At 40.8% G+C, this 15482-nt stretch overlaps 2 protein-coding genes across 2 annotated transcripts; one reads left to right on the forward strand and one right to left on the reverse strand.

Moving 5' to 3' along the window:
• The first annotated feature begins 2010 nt into the window (after positions 1-2010).
• Positions 2011-10599, forward strand: LOC103055001 (chemerin-like receptor 1). Its single transcript, XM_025174441.2, has 2 exons — positions 2011-2063; positions 6812-10599. The coding sequence occupies exon 2, from the start codon at positions 6857-6859 to the stop codon at positions 7919-7921; it is 1065 nt and encodes a 354-aa protein (XP_025030209.1). The 5' UTR covers positions 2011-2063; positions 6812-6856; the 3' UTR covers positions 7922-10599.
• A 1214-nt stretch (positions 10600-11813) lies between these two features.
• Positions 11814-14334, reverse strand: LOC103054764 (chemerin-like receptor 1). The gene has a single exon (XM_088140180.1). The coding sequence runs from the start codon at positions 14050-14052 to the stop codon at positions 12970-12972; it is 1083 nt and encodes a 360-aa protein (XP_087996306.1). The 5' UTR covers positions 14053-14334; the 3' UTR covers positions 11814-12969.
• Positions 14335-15482: the final 1148 nt, after the last annotated feature.

Consider the following 15482-nt stretch of genomic DNA (forward strand, 5'->3'; position numbering starts at 1 on the left):
AAAAGTAAAAATGACAGCAACAGCCAATGAACTGAAGCCCTGCCCTTTTTTTACCTGTGTCACGATGTAAAGAGCAGGGTTTCAGTTGCATGTTGTGGTCACCATCTGAACGTTTTTGACCTCCCCCGGGACACCTCTGCAGAAGAAGATCATAACCCAGTATCAGGTCCCATGATGAAAAGGCTCAGTCCCACGCCTTTCCCACGAAAGGGAATTGGATAAACAGTGGAAAGCCATTGAATAGGGAAAATATCTAGACAGGCATCAGAACTATTCTGGTAGAATGTGAAAAAAAAAGAGGACACCTTGTTAAGGAAGATAGGACTCATACATTCTCATTGCTCCAAACTCTGCCTCTTAAGATTAAAAAATTAAAGTCTTAGGATTTATGAACTGATATGTGGTGTCCAAGTCTTCTCATAGATGTTCTTTGTGTGACCTCAACATTTTCTTTTTTTGGAGTCTTGGTCATCCTTTTGTTTACATTCTCACCCAAGAAGTAAAAGTTCCCTTTTTCTTCCCAATCAACTCTATTCTGAACAGTCTTGGGTGGGGGGTAATGAACAAACCTTGCCCCCCCCAAAACCAGTAGCAACCCAGCTGATTAGAGCCCATTGTAAGCTTTTCATGTGAACTAAGTTGTCTTGGTGTGAGGCAGGGGTATCCTCAGGGTATAGCCCAAAAAGTAAAAATGGCAGCTGTGATGGTGAGATTGAAACTCCACCTGTTTTTTTATGTGTGTTGCCCCTGTGGACACCCCTGTTGTGAGTCTAATCCACAGAATACCCTACCACTTAAGGGAACAACATCACTTTGAGGGTGCATTGTCAACATTTGAACCTGACACTTCCAGAGCTGATGGGTCCTGCTAGATGCTGGAGCTCTAGAAGGTTTTTTCTCAGACCTGGATGGGCTACCCTATTAACAACAAAGTTGAGATATAGACCAATTTCTTAGGAACGTGATCTGGTGGCTCCTCAGCATTTCTGTCCTTGGTTGGAATCCAAAGTACTATGGTATATAGAGGCATTGTTGTCAGGCTCAGTGACAAGACCTTGGCAAATTTTTCGACACTCAGCTCAGCGTGTCTTGATTGTGCTCTAGTTTCATATTTGGCTTAAAGATCTCCAACCCTTGACCCAGCATTCTAGAAAGTTTCTTTTCGTGCTTGAAAGAAGCCACTAAAATGCTTGAATAATCTCTGTCAGCATGAAAGAGGAATTCCTCTTTATGTTTGCTGATTCTGAAGTTTCCATCTCCTACCCTTCCCATGGTTGAATGGACTTTTTGCCTTATGCTTTTTATCTTTGAAGCTGAGTGGCTATTGATGGTTGACATAACTGACATCTCTGTCCTGAGAAACTCCGGGTTTTAACTCTCACCATTCTAAACAATAAAGCACAAGCCACAAAGGCAGAGTCAAGGGGCAAGTCCAGCTAGTATGATGGATGGACCTGTATTCTGACATGACAAGAAGCAATTGCTTTTGGAAGGGAGATACATGGAATCTGCATCACAGACAACCCTTTACCATAAACTGGGCTACGTTGTCTGTAAAGTAAGTGTAGAAATGGCTCCAGGAACCCACAAGAGATTCAAAACTTGCTGCTCTGATTCCATTGTCATCGTTGTGAACTCATGGGATTTTATGGGTTCCAAACAACTTTGCCATTCTTTTATAACCTCTCATGTCTCCCCATTCTCCTTGTTATCTTAGAAGAAAAAAGAAAAAGAAAAACACAATTATTAATATGGAAGAGCTGCACAATACCTTTTAGCTGATACTATTTGCAGCCTTTTAATATCAAAACCCTTCAAGTCCAGTTGGATTGCCAGGAAGTAACCTGGAGAAAGAATCCATTGGTTTCCATAGGTTTCAAGTTATGAAGGCTGCAATTTTGCATGTGGTAAAGTGATAGGAAGATTCCCTTGGGTGGAGAAAGAAATAATTGCTGACGCTCTGCCTATATAACTGTCTACCACCAGTTCTGTTTCCTGGCTGGTTAGCAGAAGGCCACATCTGTGAGAGGGAACACAGCAGCAAGGCTTTTCTTTGCCCCAAGGTAAGAAATATTTTTTTAAAAAAAAATTAAAAGCTTTTACATAGATAATAAGAAATACATTCAAAGAAAAAAAGATAGCAAAGTAGGTGGGAAAAAGAGAAAAAGGAAAGAAAAAACAGAGAGAAATGAAGTTAGAAAAAAGAAAAAGACAATGCATGAAAAAAAGGAAAAAAATTGGGAAAAAATTATATATATAAAGAAATAGCTTCCTCTCGGTGGTTATGTATATAATTCTAATCAAACCACTCTCTCTGATTCATCATAATTTCCTTCTTTCTATAACCCACTCTTACTAATCATCAAAACCAAAAAGCTAAGAAATACTTCTGTGGCTGAGGGACGGTGCCGTGGTGGAGTGCCATGGAGGAAAAAAAGAGAGACCATAAACTTAATCAACAAATGCAAACGGAATTCACATAATGTTTTTCAGGAAGATAGAGAAGCCACAGCTGGGCCACACGCAGCATTCCCTGCTAAAGTAAGGAAAACCCTTGACAGTTTGGGCACATTTTGCCCAAAGTGCCAACTGGGCTTCAGTTGTGCCTAGAGCATGCTCAGGTTATTTATTCTATGCAACCTGGCATCCCTAATCTAGAAATGCCTTAAGAGCCAACATAGTTTTGCTTACATTTATTCAGGCATCCAGGTGGAATTGTCTGCGGAATCATGGCAACTGGACTTCTTTTCTTTTTTGGTTAGAGATGTTTCGCTACTTGTCCAAGAAGCTTCTTCAGTCTGAACTTATATATAACAACATGCAGTGACTAAAACGTTGGGCTAGAACTAGGGAAATTCAGGTTCAATTTCCTGCTCAGCTGAGGAATCTCCATGTAACTTTGGATCAGTCACTCTCTCAGCCCAGACTACTTCAAGGGTGGTTGTAGGGAAAAATTGGAGAAAGGAATGGGGTGCCTTGAGCTTCTGGAGAAAAGAAAGGATATCAATCCAACAAGTAAACAAACACCCCCCCCCCCCCATCTGTATGTTGGAGTTTATGCAAACATCTCCAATGTGAACAAAAGTATAGACTCTTGGGGTAGAGGGCAGCAAAAGAATTATGAGTTTTCTGTGTTTCTTGGCTCCCATCGAACTGGGTGTCTAGTTTTTTGCAGTCTTGATTGGGTGGCCCTAAATTGCTCTGGTTGTATTGCAAGGCCAACTGAAATTTGGTGGGTACACCTGTCCCTCGGTTGAATTTTTGCTTCTCATGCTGCTGTTCAACAGCCCAAAATTGCATTGGCAAGTGTATGGAACTTGCTGATGGTCTTGTGGAAGCTCAAGAGGCATAGCATTGAGGCAGGGAGATGAGCAAGAGGATGCTGTGCAATTTTATAGTTTGACTATGGCTCCTTATTTCCAAAGAGGAATGATGGACAACTGGTCTTGCTGTAGTACTGTTCTTTTTTATTCCTTTTTACCTCCTCTGCAAGTTGCAGGGTGTGATTGCGGTTAAGTCATTTCTCTGGGTAAAAAAAGGAAGAGGAGGAAGAGGAAATGTGGGCTTCTCCATAAATCTTCCTCTCTGAACGGCACCTTTTGCAGAAGTTGCTTCAGCACCAAGACTAATGGCTGTGGATCTATCCAGTCAGGAACCTTACGGGCAGCTGGCTGACCTGATGGTGTCACAAACAGAACTATATTGGGTGACATTGTTAAGACAAGACAGATCAGAACATTTCCCTTCCCATTACTGGATGGAATCTCTCACTCCAAGAGCTGAGGAGAAAGAATTTCCTTTCATGAGTTCCATTTCACCATCTTGGGTTGTTAGTTAGCTCTACCCTCTCCTGAACAAGTTCCTTATCTCTCTTTCTTGGAAAAATAAGAGCAAAGGTATTGGGAAGATCCAGAAGATTAATAGCTATGACTGTTTCTAAATCAAATATTCCTTGGCAACCAATTTATCTACATTTCGTTTCTGTTTCAGACTAATCTTCAAGATTGGGTTACAGTTAATTCATTGCTTACTGTAGGATGTTGACTTATCTGTGCCAAAAAAGAGGAACCTTATCCTTTCCTCCCAAAAGAAGGCAAAGTTTTACAAAAAATTTGCATAGGCATTACATGCATCTGTGTAAATCTAGAAATAATAGCCATGATTTAAATAGGAATTCAGTCCACCACACCATAGTGCAGATATGATTAGATATGACTTGTATTTGCTGCTCAGGTTGACTGTTGATGGCTAAGAAGCTATCTACCTTATGATTCTTTACTCTTAAATTGGACAGTCTGGAAAATTCTTCACACAGAAATTTACTCTCCAGTAGTAAGGATAAATGCTGAGCGAGATCCCTGCAGACTGGAGATCCAATCCCCAAAAGTATTGAGTGGGGGCCAGAAATGAAATTTAATTTCATCCCATTGACTCTGAAACTCAATGAAAAATGGTTTCAGTTCCTACAATTATTCTTCAGCCATGTATTAATAATTTCCACTTTTTTCTTACATAAAAACAAAGACCCACCAACCCAATTTGCTAATCATTTTTGAGGTCTCGGGAGCTGTCCCCGAGGCTTTTGGGCAAGTTGCAAAAGGAGTTGCACTTTTTGGCAGTAATGTTGCTGGACAGGCTTATATAAATACACCAGATCATTTCTCTTCCTTTTTTTTCCCGGAAAAAAAAAATGTTGTTATGGCTGTCAGCAACGTGGTTCTGGGGCAGACATTCAGCAGCTGATGATTTTTCCTAGCTGTCAGTCTTTTTTGTTTTATTTTGTTTTGCTTGGCACATTTCAAAAGCAGAGTTGCTGCACCGTGCGCAAGGCTTCTGGCATTCAAAATATTTCTTAATCTCCTCTTGTTCAGTCTTTCCTGCACTGAGGGCAAAACAGAGTAAGCAACTCTTTCCTGTGTTGACTAAGAAACTCGCCCCCATGTACCTCCTTCCATGACTCTCATCCCTCCAGACCCAGGAGGAGAGCCTTCTCTGCCATTGCCCCCACCCGTTGGACTATTCTCCCCCCCCCCCGAAGGTGCAGCAGGCCCCTACCCTCCCAGCTTTCCGGAAAGGATTAAAGCCCTGTCTCTGCCAGCTGGTGTGGGGTGACCAGAATTTTACCCAATCCTGGGGATGGCTGGTGCCTTGATGTGGGTCCCCAAGTTACTGCCAATTTAACGTCCACTCTTGGATTTTTTTGATTTTCTATTTGTTCAGGAACTTTTTACATTGTATTTTTCATTGATTTTAACTGCTTTGCAAACCGCCCAGAGTCATTTTTAATGAGATGGGCAGTGACAAATTTCACATATACAAAGAGGAGAGAGAGAGAGAGAGAGAGCATCTTGAGGATGGCAAAGAGATCTGGGAGATCTCTTTGAGCAATTGCTACCAGGTTCCCACCAAGGGTATTTTTGATAGGAACGTTTCAAGGCACCACCGCTATATTTAAACTCATTGGTTGACAAATCAGTCACCTATCTGACTGGGGTGAAGTAGGCCGACTTGGATCAAGTGGTGGAAAGATAAGGCAGCATCATTGTATGGCAGGATTAGGGCCACATATTTGGGTTTGGGGGTAAAAGACAGCTGGGCTGAGCCAAGTGCTTAAATGCTCAGGAAACACGTAGAATATGTGCCTGGGAGTACGTTCATTTATTTAAGATATAATTCTATAAACTTTACCTGCCAATAAGTTGCCAGTTATTTAATAAACATAATTTTATTTATTATTAATTAATTTAATTAAACAAATATTAATTAATGCTTAAAATAATTAATAATCATGTATTAATACATTTAATAAATATAAGTTATTTAATCAATATATAATATTTATGTCTCTCAAGCAAGTTATTTATTTATATATTTATTATATATATAATCACATATATTTTATATATATATATACATATATATATATATATATATATATATATATATATATATAATAAATATATAAATAAATAACTTGCTTGAGAGTAAACGTGGATCAGTCTGAATGGTATTATTTTCCCATTTTCAGGTGTTTCAAACGTTAGAATATGCTCAGTTATCTATAATCACTTAATGAAATATTGAAAAATTATAATTGTTATGGTACTTGCCAATCCCTTGCTTATTCACCCGATTCTACTCTTTTATCCCTTTTTTGTCTGTTTATGGTTTATTTATTTAATTGATTTATATGGCCAACCATCCCGCAAACGTAACTCTGGGCAGCTAACAGAGTTAAAATGTCAATACAAAACAGTAACAAGATAAAACAATCATAACTGTTTTTTTTTTTAAAGCATAAAAATGGCAGCCGAGAAAAACCAATCAATCAGATCATCATGAGCTCACCAAACTTCCCAGCCCCCAGGCCAAGGAAGCAGCCAGGTTTCATGGGCTTCCTGGAAGGCTAACATGGTCAACGCCAACTTAATTTCAGGGGGCATGGTGTTCCAAAAGGCAGGCACTGCCATAAAAGGCACACAGATTCCTACAAGATGGGATTCTCAACAGGACCCAGACCATGTCCCTTTGCCCAGACCTGATGGGACAGGTAGAGACAATTGGAGAGATTGACAGGAAGTGTTTCACAGGTGACCACCCAGACCTTGAATTGCACCACTCAACAGAACTGAATTGATTTTCCTTCTTTCTCCTTTTCCATCTATGTGTTTTTTTCCCTTAAAATGTTCAATCGAAATCTATTTTTAAAATCCTCCAAAGCTCAAATATTAAGTGTGACCTGCAGCTACCAAAAGTTGCTTGTTCTTGCCTTTACCTATCAGCTCATACTTTCCTGTGTTTTTGCTTATAGGAAAAGGGAGAAGTCATCAGTGAAGGAGAGTCTCTATCAAAAGAAATGAACAACACAGCTTTTAACATTACAAACTTTTATAACTTTCTTGACTATGAAAATTATTCATATGAATATGAACTTATGTATGAAGACAGCCGTGTATTGTTGAAAAGGATGCACATTGTCTCCATGGTGATCTACAGTCTTGCATTTGTGCTGGGGGTCCTTGGCAATGGGCTGGTCATCTTCATCACTGGCTTCCGTATGAAGAAGACAGTCAACACGGTCTGGTTCCTCAACTTGGCCATTGCTGACTTCACCTTCACCTTCTTCCTTCCCCTGAGTGTTGCTTATGTAGCCCTGGATTTCCACTGGCCTTTTGGCCTGGCCATGTGCAAGATCAACAGCACCCTCGCGTTCCTCAACCTCTATGCCAGTGTTTATCTCCTCATGGTCATCAGCATCGACCGTTTCATGTCTGTCATGTTTCCGGTGTGGGCTCAGAATTACCGAACACCACGGCTGGCTTCTTTTGTAGCCTTGGTTGTATGGATCCTGGCACTGGTGTTGTGTTCCCCAGCTATCTATTTCAGGCAAACAGCCCCAGCTGAAAATGACGAGAATCGTATTAACTGCTATAACCATTATGGGGACACCAAAGAGACTGTGATGATGAGGCTTCTTGCAATGGTCATCAGCCGCTTCATCTTTGCCTTTTTCATTCCTTTCACAGTTATTCTTTTCTGCTATGGAGCCATTCTCCTGAGACTGAGAAGCAATCAGTTGTCTCAGTCAAACAAGCCCTTCAAGGTCATCACAGCAGTGATTGTTGCTTTTTTTGTCTGCTGGTTGCCCTATCATATTTTTTCTTTCATTGAGTTAAAGCATGGAGAACAGCCAGAGATGGTGTTGGTACTGGTGATTGGTGTTCCCTTGGCATCAAGCTTGGCTTTCATCAACAGCTGTCTCAACCCCATCTTGTACGTCTTCATGGGTCAGGAATTCAAAAAGAGGCTGAGACTCTCCCTCTTTTCTGCATTTGAGAATGCCTTTGCTGAAGGGAACAGTCAGAGCACAATGACTAACAAGACTAAATCTTCAGTTCAGACGGTCTCCCAGGAGCTCTGAGTCCAGCTGATATCTCGGTTCTCAAAACCATCCCAGTGCAAGGCTGTCAAATTAACCCATTCTGAATCTGCTTTGCACTGTTCAGTTTCCCCATCTGTTAAAGGACAAAGGTTCCTTGCTTTGAGGTTTGATTCTTTGAGGCACATCTGAAGAAATGCAAAACTTATGATGAAATCAGATGCCTGGATCCAGAAATGGTCCCTTTGTATGTAGCTAATTCAGATGTTCAATTAACACATTTCTGCAATCCTCATCTGGTCCCCAGTGAAATGAGGTATGTGCATTTCCATGAAAACCCACAGATCACAGTGATGTAGATTTCAGATAAAATCTCTGGCAATCTGATATTCAACATAAAGACTATTACTATGTTGTAAAATAACATAAGCAGCATGAAAGGAGTGCCTTGCCCTCCCACTTCCATATACTTCTCATGCTCAAAGACATCCTCTCATCTAATTGTAGAGTTGGAGACCTTATAAGCATCTGTCTACACCCCTGTTCATAAATTTAAAAAATAGTGCTAAAAAAAGGAATTCCCAGATTCTGCTTGAAGACCTTCTGTGACTCATTTTCTGTAGCTCACTTTTGCGGTAGATAATTGCTTTCCTTACTAAATGGTTTTTGCAGACTGTTTCTCAGTATTCAACCAAAGTCTACTCTCATGTAATTCCCATTAGATCCAGTCTAGATTCCACCTTGGAATACAAAATAATTCTCCTCAATGCGATTTAGATAAACATGTTCATTGTAGCATCAAAAATATGACACTTCTGCCTCAGCTGTCTAGCAATAGCATTCCAAACGTGAGGTGGTACCCCTACATTCCTCCAGATGAAGGAACAATTCTAGTATGAAAGTAAGGTGAGCTCCTGATGTGGAAGATGTCACCAGGCTCTAATGCTTTGCCCTAGCCTTGTCCTTTTTTGGTACAATGCAAGTTTTGTTGCAAATGAGGATTTGTGTTTCAGGTAGCAAATTGAGGTGGGTTTCTTGTTTGGGGTAGACTGTGCATAGGATTACCAGATATCTGAACAGGCAAAGGAGGACATGGACAATTGGAAAGGAGGACAAATGGGGAGAAAAAGAGGACACACTGTTTCACTTTCTTGGCATCAAAAATTATAGCAAAAAACTGCAAAAAAAATGTACATAGGCCTACATGTATATGACATTACTTTTTCCAGCATCAGAAAGACTGGTTTTCCAATCACAATATTTTTCCAACAAATCTTTATTTTCAAGAGTATACGCTAGGGATAATATAGAATCAGTGACGACACGCTTTTCAAATTTCACCAAAGAAAGACACGACCATCTGCAGATTATAGTGATCATAGATTTGAAGCTGATTCCAGGAATCAGGAAATAAATTAAATAACATAAATCTGTCAACAGACAAGGGAAAGAAAGAAGCAGACAGTTTATGAGGTCACAATACACAAAAGTCTGAATGACTACTTTTGTGAGAACAGTCCAAAAAAGAAAAAAGAAAACAAGACAGTCAAAAAAGCAGACAATATTTGATTTTAAGGCTATGCCTGCCAGATGGAGGACATGAGGACAAAACGGAGGACATGTCCTCCTTTTGCTGGGCATCTGGTAACCCGAATTGTGCAGCAATTGTGCAGCAACTGGATTGTCATAACTTTTTTAATCCATGGATGGTGACTAGGCAACAGGACTGAATAATCGCTAGTTCCCTGTGAGCACCACAGGCTTGCCAAGTAATAAACATACTTTTCTAATTCCAGAAGCATTCCTGTAACCTTCAATAATTAGAAGAACCAATTCAATCCCTGCTTTACTTACTTGTGAAATAAGCTATTCTGGTGACAGAAAGGCTGGTCATCTAGAGGTGGCCAAGTTGGATTGTACCACTCTGGTTTACATTGTTTTTCTTTTTTAATGCTTTGCTTTTTCAAGTTTTGAAAGATTCATTGTCTGTTTGCTGTCTTAGGAATAGAACTTTATACTGACTGTCCAAGTTTATATCATTGTGTAAGTAAATAGATAAATGATGGCTAAATATTGGTTGCATGTGTATAACATGCCAGCTACCTGGTACAGTTGTACATCATGTTAACTTTAGTTAGTGATAATTTTGGTAGTATTATCATGGCTTATCATCTTGTGCACACCCAAGCCATTTGATCCCTCAGTGATGTTGTGGATTATACAACCCCCATGCAGGAAACTGGTTAAGTGTGTTCTGAGAACTTAACCAGGATCTATCTATCATCAGTAGAACAATGGTTGAAATGGCCACCAAAACAACATCTTTCCAGTCTTCAGTCCTGGTGGATGAATGATATTTCTCCCATCATTTTATCACAAAACCTTTTTTCCATGTATTTACTTAGAGAATTCCATGTCTATACTTCATATATATGACCATGCTGTGATATGTGATTTAACCCTAAGCAATGCATGCTGCCTTTTGTTTTTATTGACACAATAATCCTTCTAAATCTTCCCCTGAGCATCTAAATAAAAGTATTTGTTCTGAGGTGGTTGTTTATCCTTTAGAATTTGTTCTCCGTAATCTTCTCCCCTGTCCTGTCTTGGGCCTCATGCCCTACAAAATGGATTTCTTTAGGAGCAGGAGTTTGTAAACTGTATAAATTCAATGAACCCTCGTCAACACAACATTAACTTGATTGAATCTGGTATCTCTTCCCATTTGGGTCCCTTCATAATGGTGGTTTCCTTCGTCCCCTTGAGGATATTGGCAGGTGTCATTTTAACTTTTCCAGAATAACATGGAAAGTCTGACATGGCATCACTCTGGAAATCAAAATGGTGGGTTACATGTATGGTAACTCCATCTCCCAAAAATTGGAAACAAAACAACTATTTTCCTTGTTAGAGAGGCATGTCTTCTTCATGCAAACCTTTGAACCCTCTTCATCCAACATATTTTTATTCAGTAAATGTCTTGGGTGGGGTGGATAGGATCTAGTCTGCTAACCTTACACCAGTGTTGTCCAAACTTGGCCACTTTAAGATGAGTGGACTTCAACTCCCAGAATTCCCCAGCCAGCATGGCTAGGAGTTGAAGTCCACTCATCTTAAAGTGGCCAAGTTTGGACAACACTGCCCTACACCTACCTTGTATGTTGAGTTGTATGCCTGTGTGAAGCCTGGGAGCCTACAATTGTATGGGTGACACTGGCCCATCATGATGATGCTCTGGCATAGGAGGCTGTAGTTCCAGCTGCTTTTGTCGTGCTGTCAACTCCACTCCTTTCAGATGTGGGTGTGATGCCATGACACATGTATGAACAGGGCAAGGCTTGTGTCATGCTGGCACAATGCTGCTTTTGTCAAACTGACTGACTGTTGGTCAGGCTGGTTTATAATACTTTAGGCTTTTTCCCACTGTTGAGTTGAAATGCTCTGTACTCATTTTCGAGTGAGCAGAAAAGTATTCCAGCATAACATTTGCTGGCCCCATTGGTGCTCTCTATCCTGCCTTTATTGCCTGTGTTCCCAGTCACTATCAGTCCCCTGACTTCCTTCCAAGGTAATGAGTAGCAAAACGTAACAGATCGAATACACCTTGAGGCTGCTCTTGGATGGTGATGGGATAAGAGGGAAAACACTACTTTCACACAGTACAGCTAAGGATGACTTAGCCTTTCTCACTCATAGGGTAGAGATAAGAGGAAGGTCACATGATGAGAATATAGTGAAGGTTGCCAGGCAGTGTTTGTGCCATGATTAAGTGGAAGTTGCAAGGGCTGTTTGAAGTATGGAAACAAGATCACTTCCCATCAAAATGCTCTGACTTCTGAAAGTCCATGAAATCCACAGCCTCATATAACTTAAATTTAGCTAACTGCAAATTAGTTTGATTAAAACAAGCAAACATGTAGAATTATTTTATAGAAAATTTATCAGAGAAAAAAGTAACCAAGCTTTAAAACTCTTAATAGTCTAGAAGTCAAACCAGCCCTAACTAACCAAGCAGAAAAGCGATTATAAAAGGTAATAGTCACACTATTTTAAAAATTCTTTTTCATAGCTGGTGCATACAATTATTAACAGAAATTAGAAAATGCTTAATATGTATTACAAAAAAATTTAAAAAATAGTGAAATGGATAAAAGCAAGCCAATTATATGCCAGTAAATTCATCTACCAGAACTTAATGTTTTTGAGATCTGCTAGACTACAGTTCCCAGAATACCCAATCATTGGCCATGCTGGTTTAGAACCCTGGGAATAATAGGCCAGTACATCTAGAGGCCGTTTATAGAAGGCTAATAAACAGTGCAGAAAAATAAAAAATAGAAAGTTTGAGCAATGAAGAGTTTGCTGAAATAGACACAGAGGGTTCTGTTGGAAAGTGTGGAATGCCACCACTGAAAAGGCCCTGTCACAGAAATATCCCCCAAACGGCATGGTCTGTTCATAATCTATTTGCAAAATTTGGGTTTGCTGGGTAGTAGGACACTCAGAACACACATGGGTGTTCTGTTCTATACAAGTGTCAAAGTGTGGTCACATAACTCAATCTGGTTCCTGAATTAAGCCATTTTCTAGTAATAACCAAATGGCTGAGTTCAGACAGCACAAGGAGCCCCCAAAATCCTAACCAAATTAACCCTAACCAGGCTTAGAGCGTTGTGCAACTGCATCTGCTTGATCTTTACCTGGCTTGGCTAAATGAACTGTTTGAATGCAGCCATAAGATGTGCTTCCACTTAACCAAGCCAGTGACAATCCTAGTGGTTGCAATTATATAACAGGCTAAGCTTGAGGAGTTTTCACTTTGTGGCCCAGCTCCATTTGGTTAGCTTATAGCAGTGTTGTCCAAACTTGGCCACTTTAAGATGAGTGGACTTCAACTCCCAGAATTCTGGGAGTTGGCATGGCTGGCTGGGGAATTCTGGGAGTTGAAGTCCACTCATCTTAAAGGGGCCAAGTCTGGACAACACTGGCTTATAGTTTGCTGTATTATGTGAATCAAGTTAATGGGTGAATTCAGGAAGTGCATTGTGTGATTGCAGCTGTAGGCATGTTCTCTGTGCAAAAAGAACAAGTCACACCATGCTGGATTCCACTATTCCTGAAGTAGAACCTGAATTCCTATTGCTGGAAAAAGAGGACACAGTCCAGTTTTCACTAAAAGCACCTTTGAAGGCTGACAGGAAGGAGTGCCAATTTCTTTTTCTACAATCTGGACCAATGAAAGCATATAGGAACGGATTGAGGCAGCTGTTGAGACACATCAAGCCATTAGCCAGTGGCACCCCAATGTCAATCACCATTCTTAAATCACCGCTCTCGTCTTCCAGTGTTTCTAGAATAGAGAAGAGGTGGTGAGGGAACCAGCAGCAGAAGAATGCTACAACCACCACCACGATGATTTTAAAAGATCTGCCAAAATGACCAAAGGTCTTCCCTCTGAGCTTGAAGACAATGATGCAGTAGCAAGCCAGGATGATGTGGAAGGGGATGAGGAACCCAATTACAAATTCAGTCACCACCACAGAACGATGGGATTTTAGGTTACTGGCCCCTTCCAAGCTAAAGCTATAGGAGCACTGCACAGAGCCATCCTCGGTGTACTCCACATCCCGGAAGCTGTAGTAGGGGGAGCTGAGTCCCAAGGCCATCATCCAGATAAGGACAACTATTATGGAAGCCAGCTGGAGCGTGCGATGGTTCAAGGCCCAAACTGGGTACACGACAGAAACACAGCGGTCAGCACTGATGACTGTCAAGAAAAAGACACTGGCAAACATGTTTAGGAAAGACACCACAGTGTCAAGTTTGCAGAGTAGCCGCCCAAGGATCCATTGACCAAGGGCAATATATAGTAGCTCTGAGGACAGAGAAACGGCAAATATGAAATCAGCTAGAGCCAAGTTGAGGTACCACATGGTGGTTACTGTCTTCTTCATTTGGAAACCAGTGAAGAAGATGACAAGGCCATTGCCAATGGCCCCCAGGAGTAATGTGGTGCTGTCAATTGCCATCGAAACCATATGCATCACCCTTGAGATATGGGGATCATCATAGTAAATCTCAGCACCATTCCTGCTGAAATTGTAAGTGTCATTCTCGGGAAGTGGCAGAAATTCCATGTCATCATTATATGGGAAAGAAGTGAGAGAATCCATCCTTTTGAGGTTCGCTCCCTGTTCTGTTTCAGAGCGTGTGGCCTAAAAGATAAAAGAGATTTCTTTTGTGTGAGAACTGAGCACAGAAGAAAACGGTGGTGGAGTTCTGATGGTTCAATTTCAGAATTCCACACACAAGGCCCAATTTCATATTTCAGAATGGAACCTTTCAGACTTTAAGTTCTTGGATACATCTGACATGACATTCCTGCACAGACTAATATTTAGTTTGGAACTCTACACTTTTCACTTGAGGTAAGTGAAAGGTGTAGAGGTAACTAAGCCCACGGACTTTCTTCTGGTGAGTCCAAATGGTAGATCTTTTCCCACTGCTTCTGGTGTTCAGAATATGAGTTCCAGATTCAAACCTTGCTAAAGCTTTGGCCAAGGCACCAGTAGACATGCGGCCTTGGGAAGGCATCTTTTCCGGGCAACCAGAAAAATCAATAGTGAGATGAATATGTTCACGTTTTTCAGAAGAGTAACCTCATCAGTCTTTTGCTGCACAAATAAAAAGATCTTGGGGCACCTTAAAACTGAACTAATTTATTATCTCATAAGCTTTTGGGGAACACAGTACAGAGTCCGCTGTGATCCAAGATGGCCGCAAACATGTTGTTCTTTACGTTACCCTGGGGCCATCAGTTCTGTCTGCTAAAAGTTGTATTTATGTTTCCTCAATGAATGATTAGATGAAATGCTGCTCATACATTCTTCCTTATATCTCATTAAGTAAAATTAAATATGTAAAATAGTAAAATGGCAGAAAAAAGATAGAGAACAAAAGAACAAAGTCAACTGCTGGATAGAGGGGTGTCGGGGTAGGTGGGTCAAAGAAGTGAAGATGCAATCTATGTAAGAAAGGGGCAGAGCTTCAATCTCACAGTCCTAGCTACCATCTTGACTTTTTTGACTCTCCCTATAGATGCCAGCATATTACAGACAAACTCAGTCGCACGGAATGATTTAGCACCCCTTCATTACATCGTGTTTGGGTTGTGTTCGCACCATCAGACTTATCAAGTTAGTCAGAAACCTAGTAGCTGTGTTTGTTACAGTAGGCTAAGCTTGCTTAGTGCTGACTTTGGCTAGATGGCTTGCTGGCTGAGTGTGCTGTCTGGACCTGATGCTTTTGGTTCCACAGTTATGGTTCAGAGCATTGTCCAAACCTAGAAAAGGGTTTAATTCAGTAACCATGTTAGGCAGGTTGCATGAACACAGCCTTCCAGTAGCTCACATCAGTGTTTCTCAACCTCGGCAACTTTAAGATGTGTGGACTTCAGCTCCCAGAATTCCCCAGCCAGCCATGCTGGCTGGGGAATTCTGGGAGTTGAAATCCACACATCTTAAATTTGCCGAGGTTGAGAAACACTGGCTCACATTATGACTTTGCCTGCATGATTTATTGCTATTGTGCAGGACAATCGGTA

This window comes from Python bivittatus, unplaced genomic scaffold, assembly GCF_059951505.1.
Source record: "Python bivittatus isolate LINGU-HERP-01145 unplaced genomic scaffold, Pbiv_v1 ctg000310_np1212, whole genome shotgun sequence".
Taxonomy (NCBI): Eukaryota; Metazoa; Chordata; class Lepidosauria; order Squamata; family Pythonidae; genus Python; species Python bivittatus.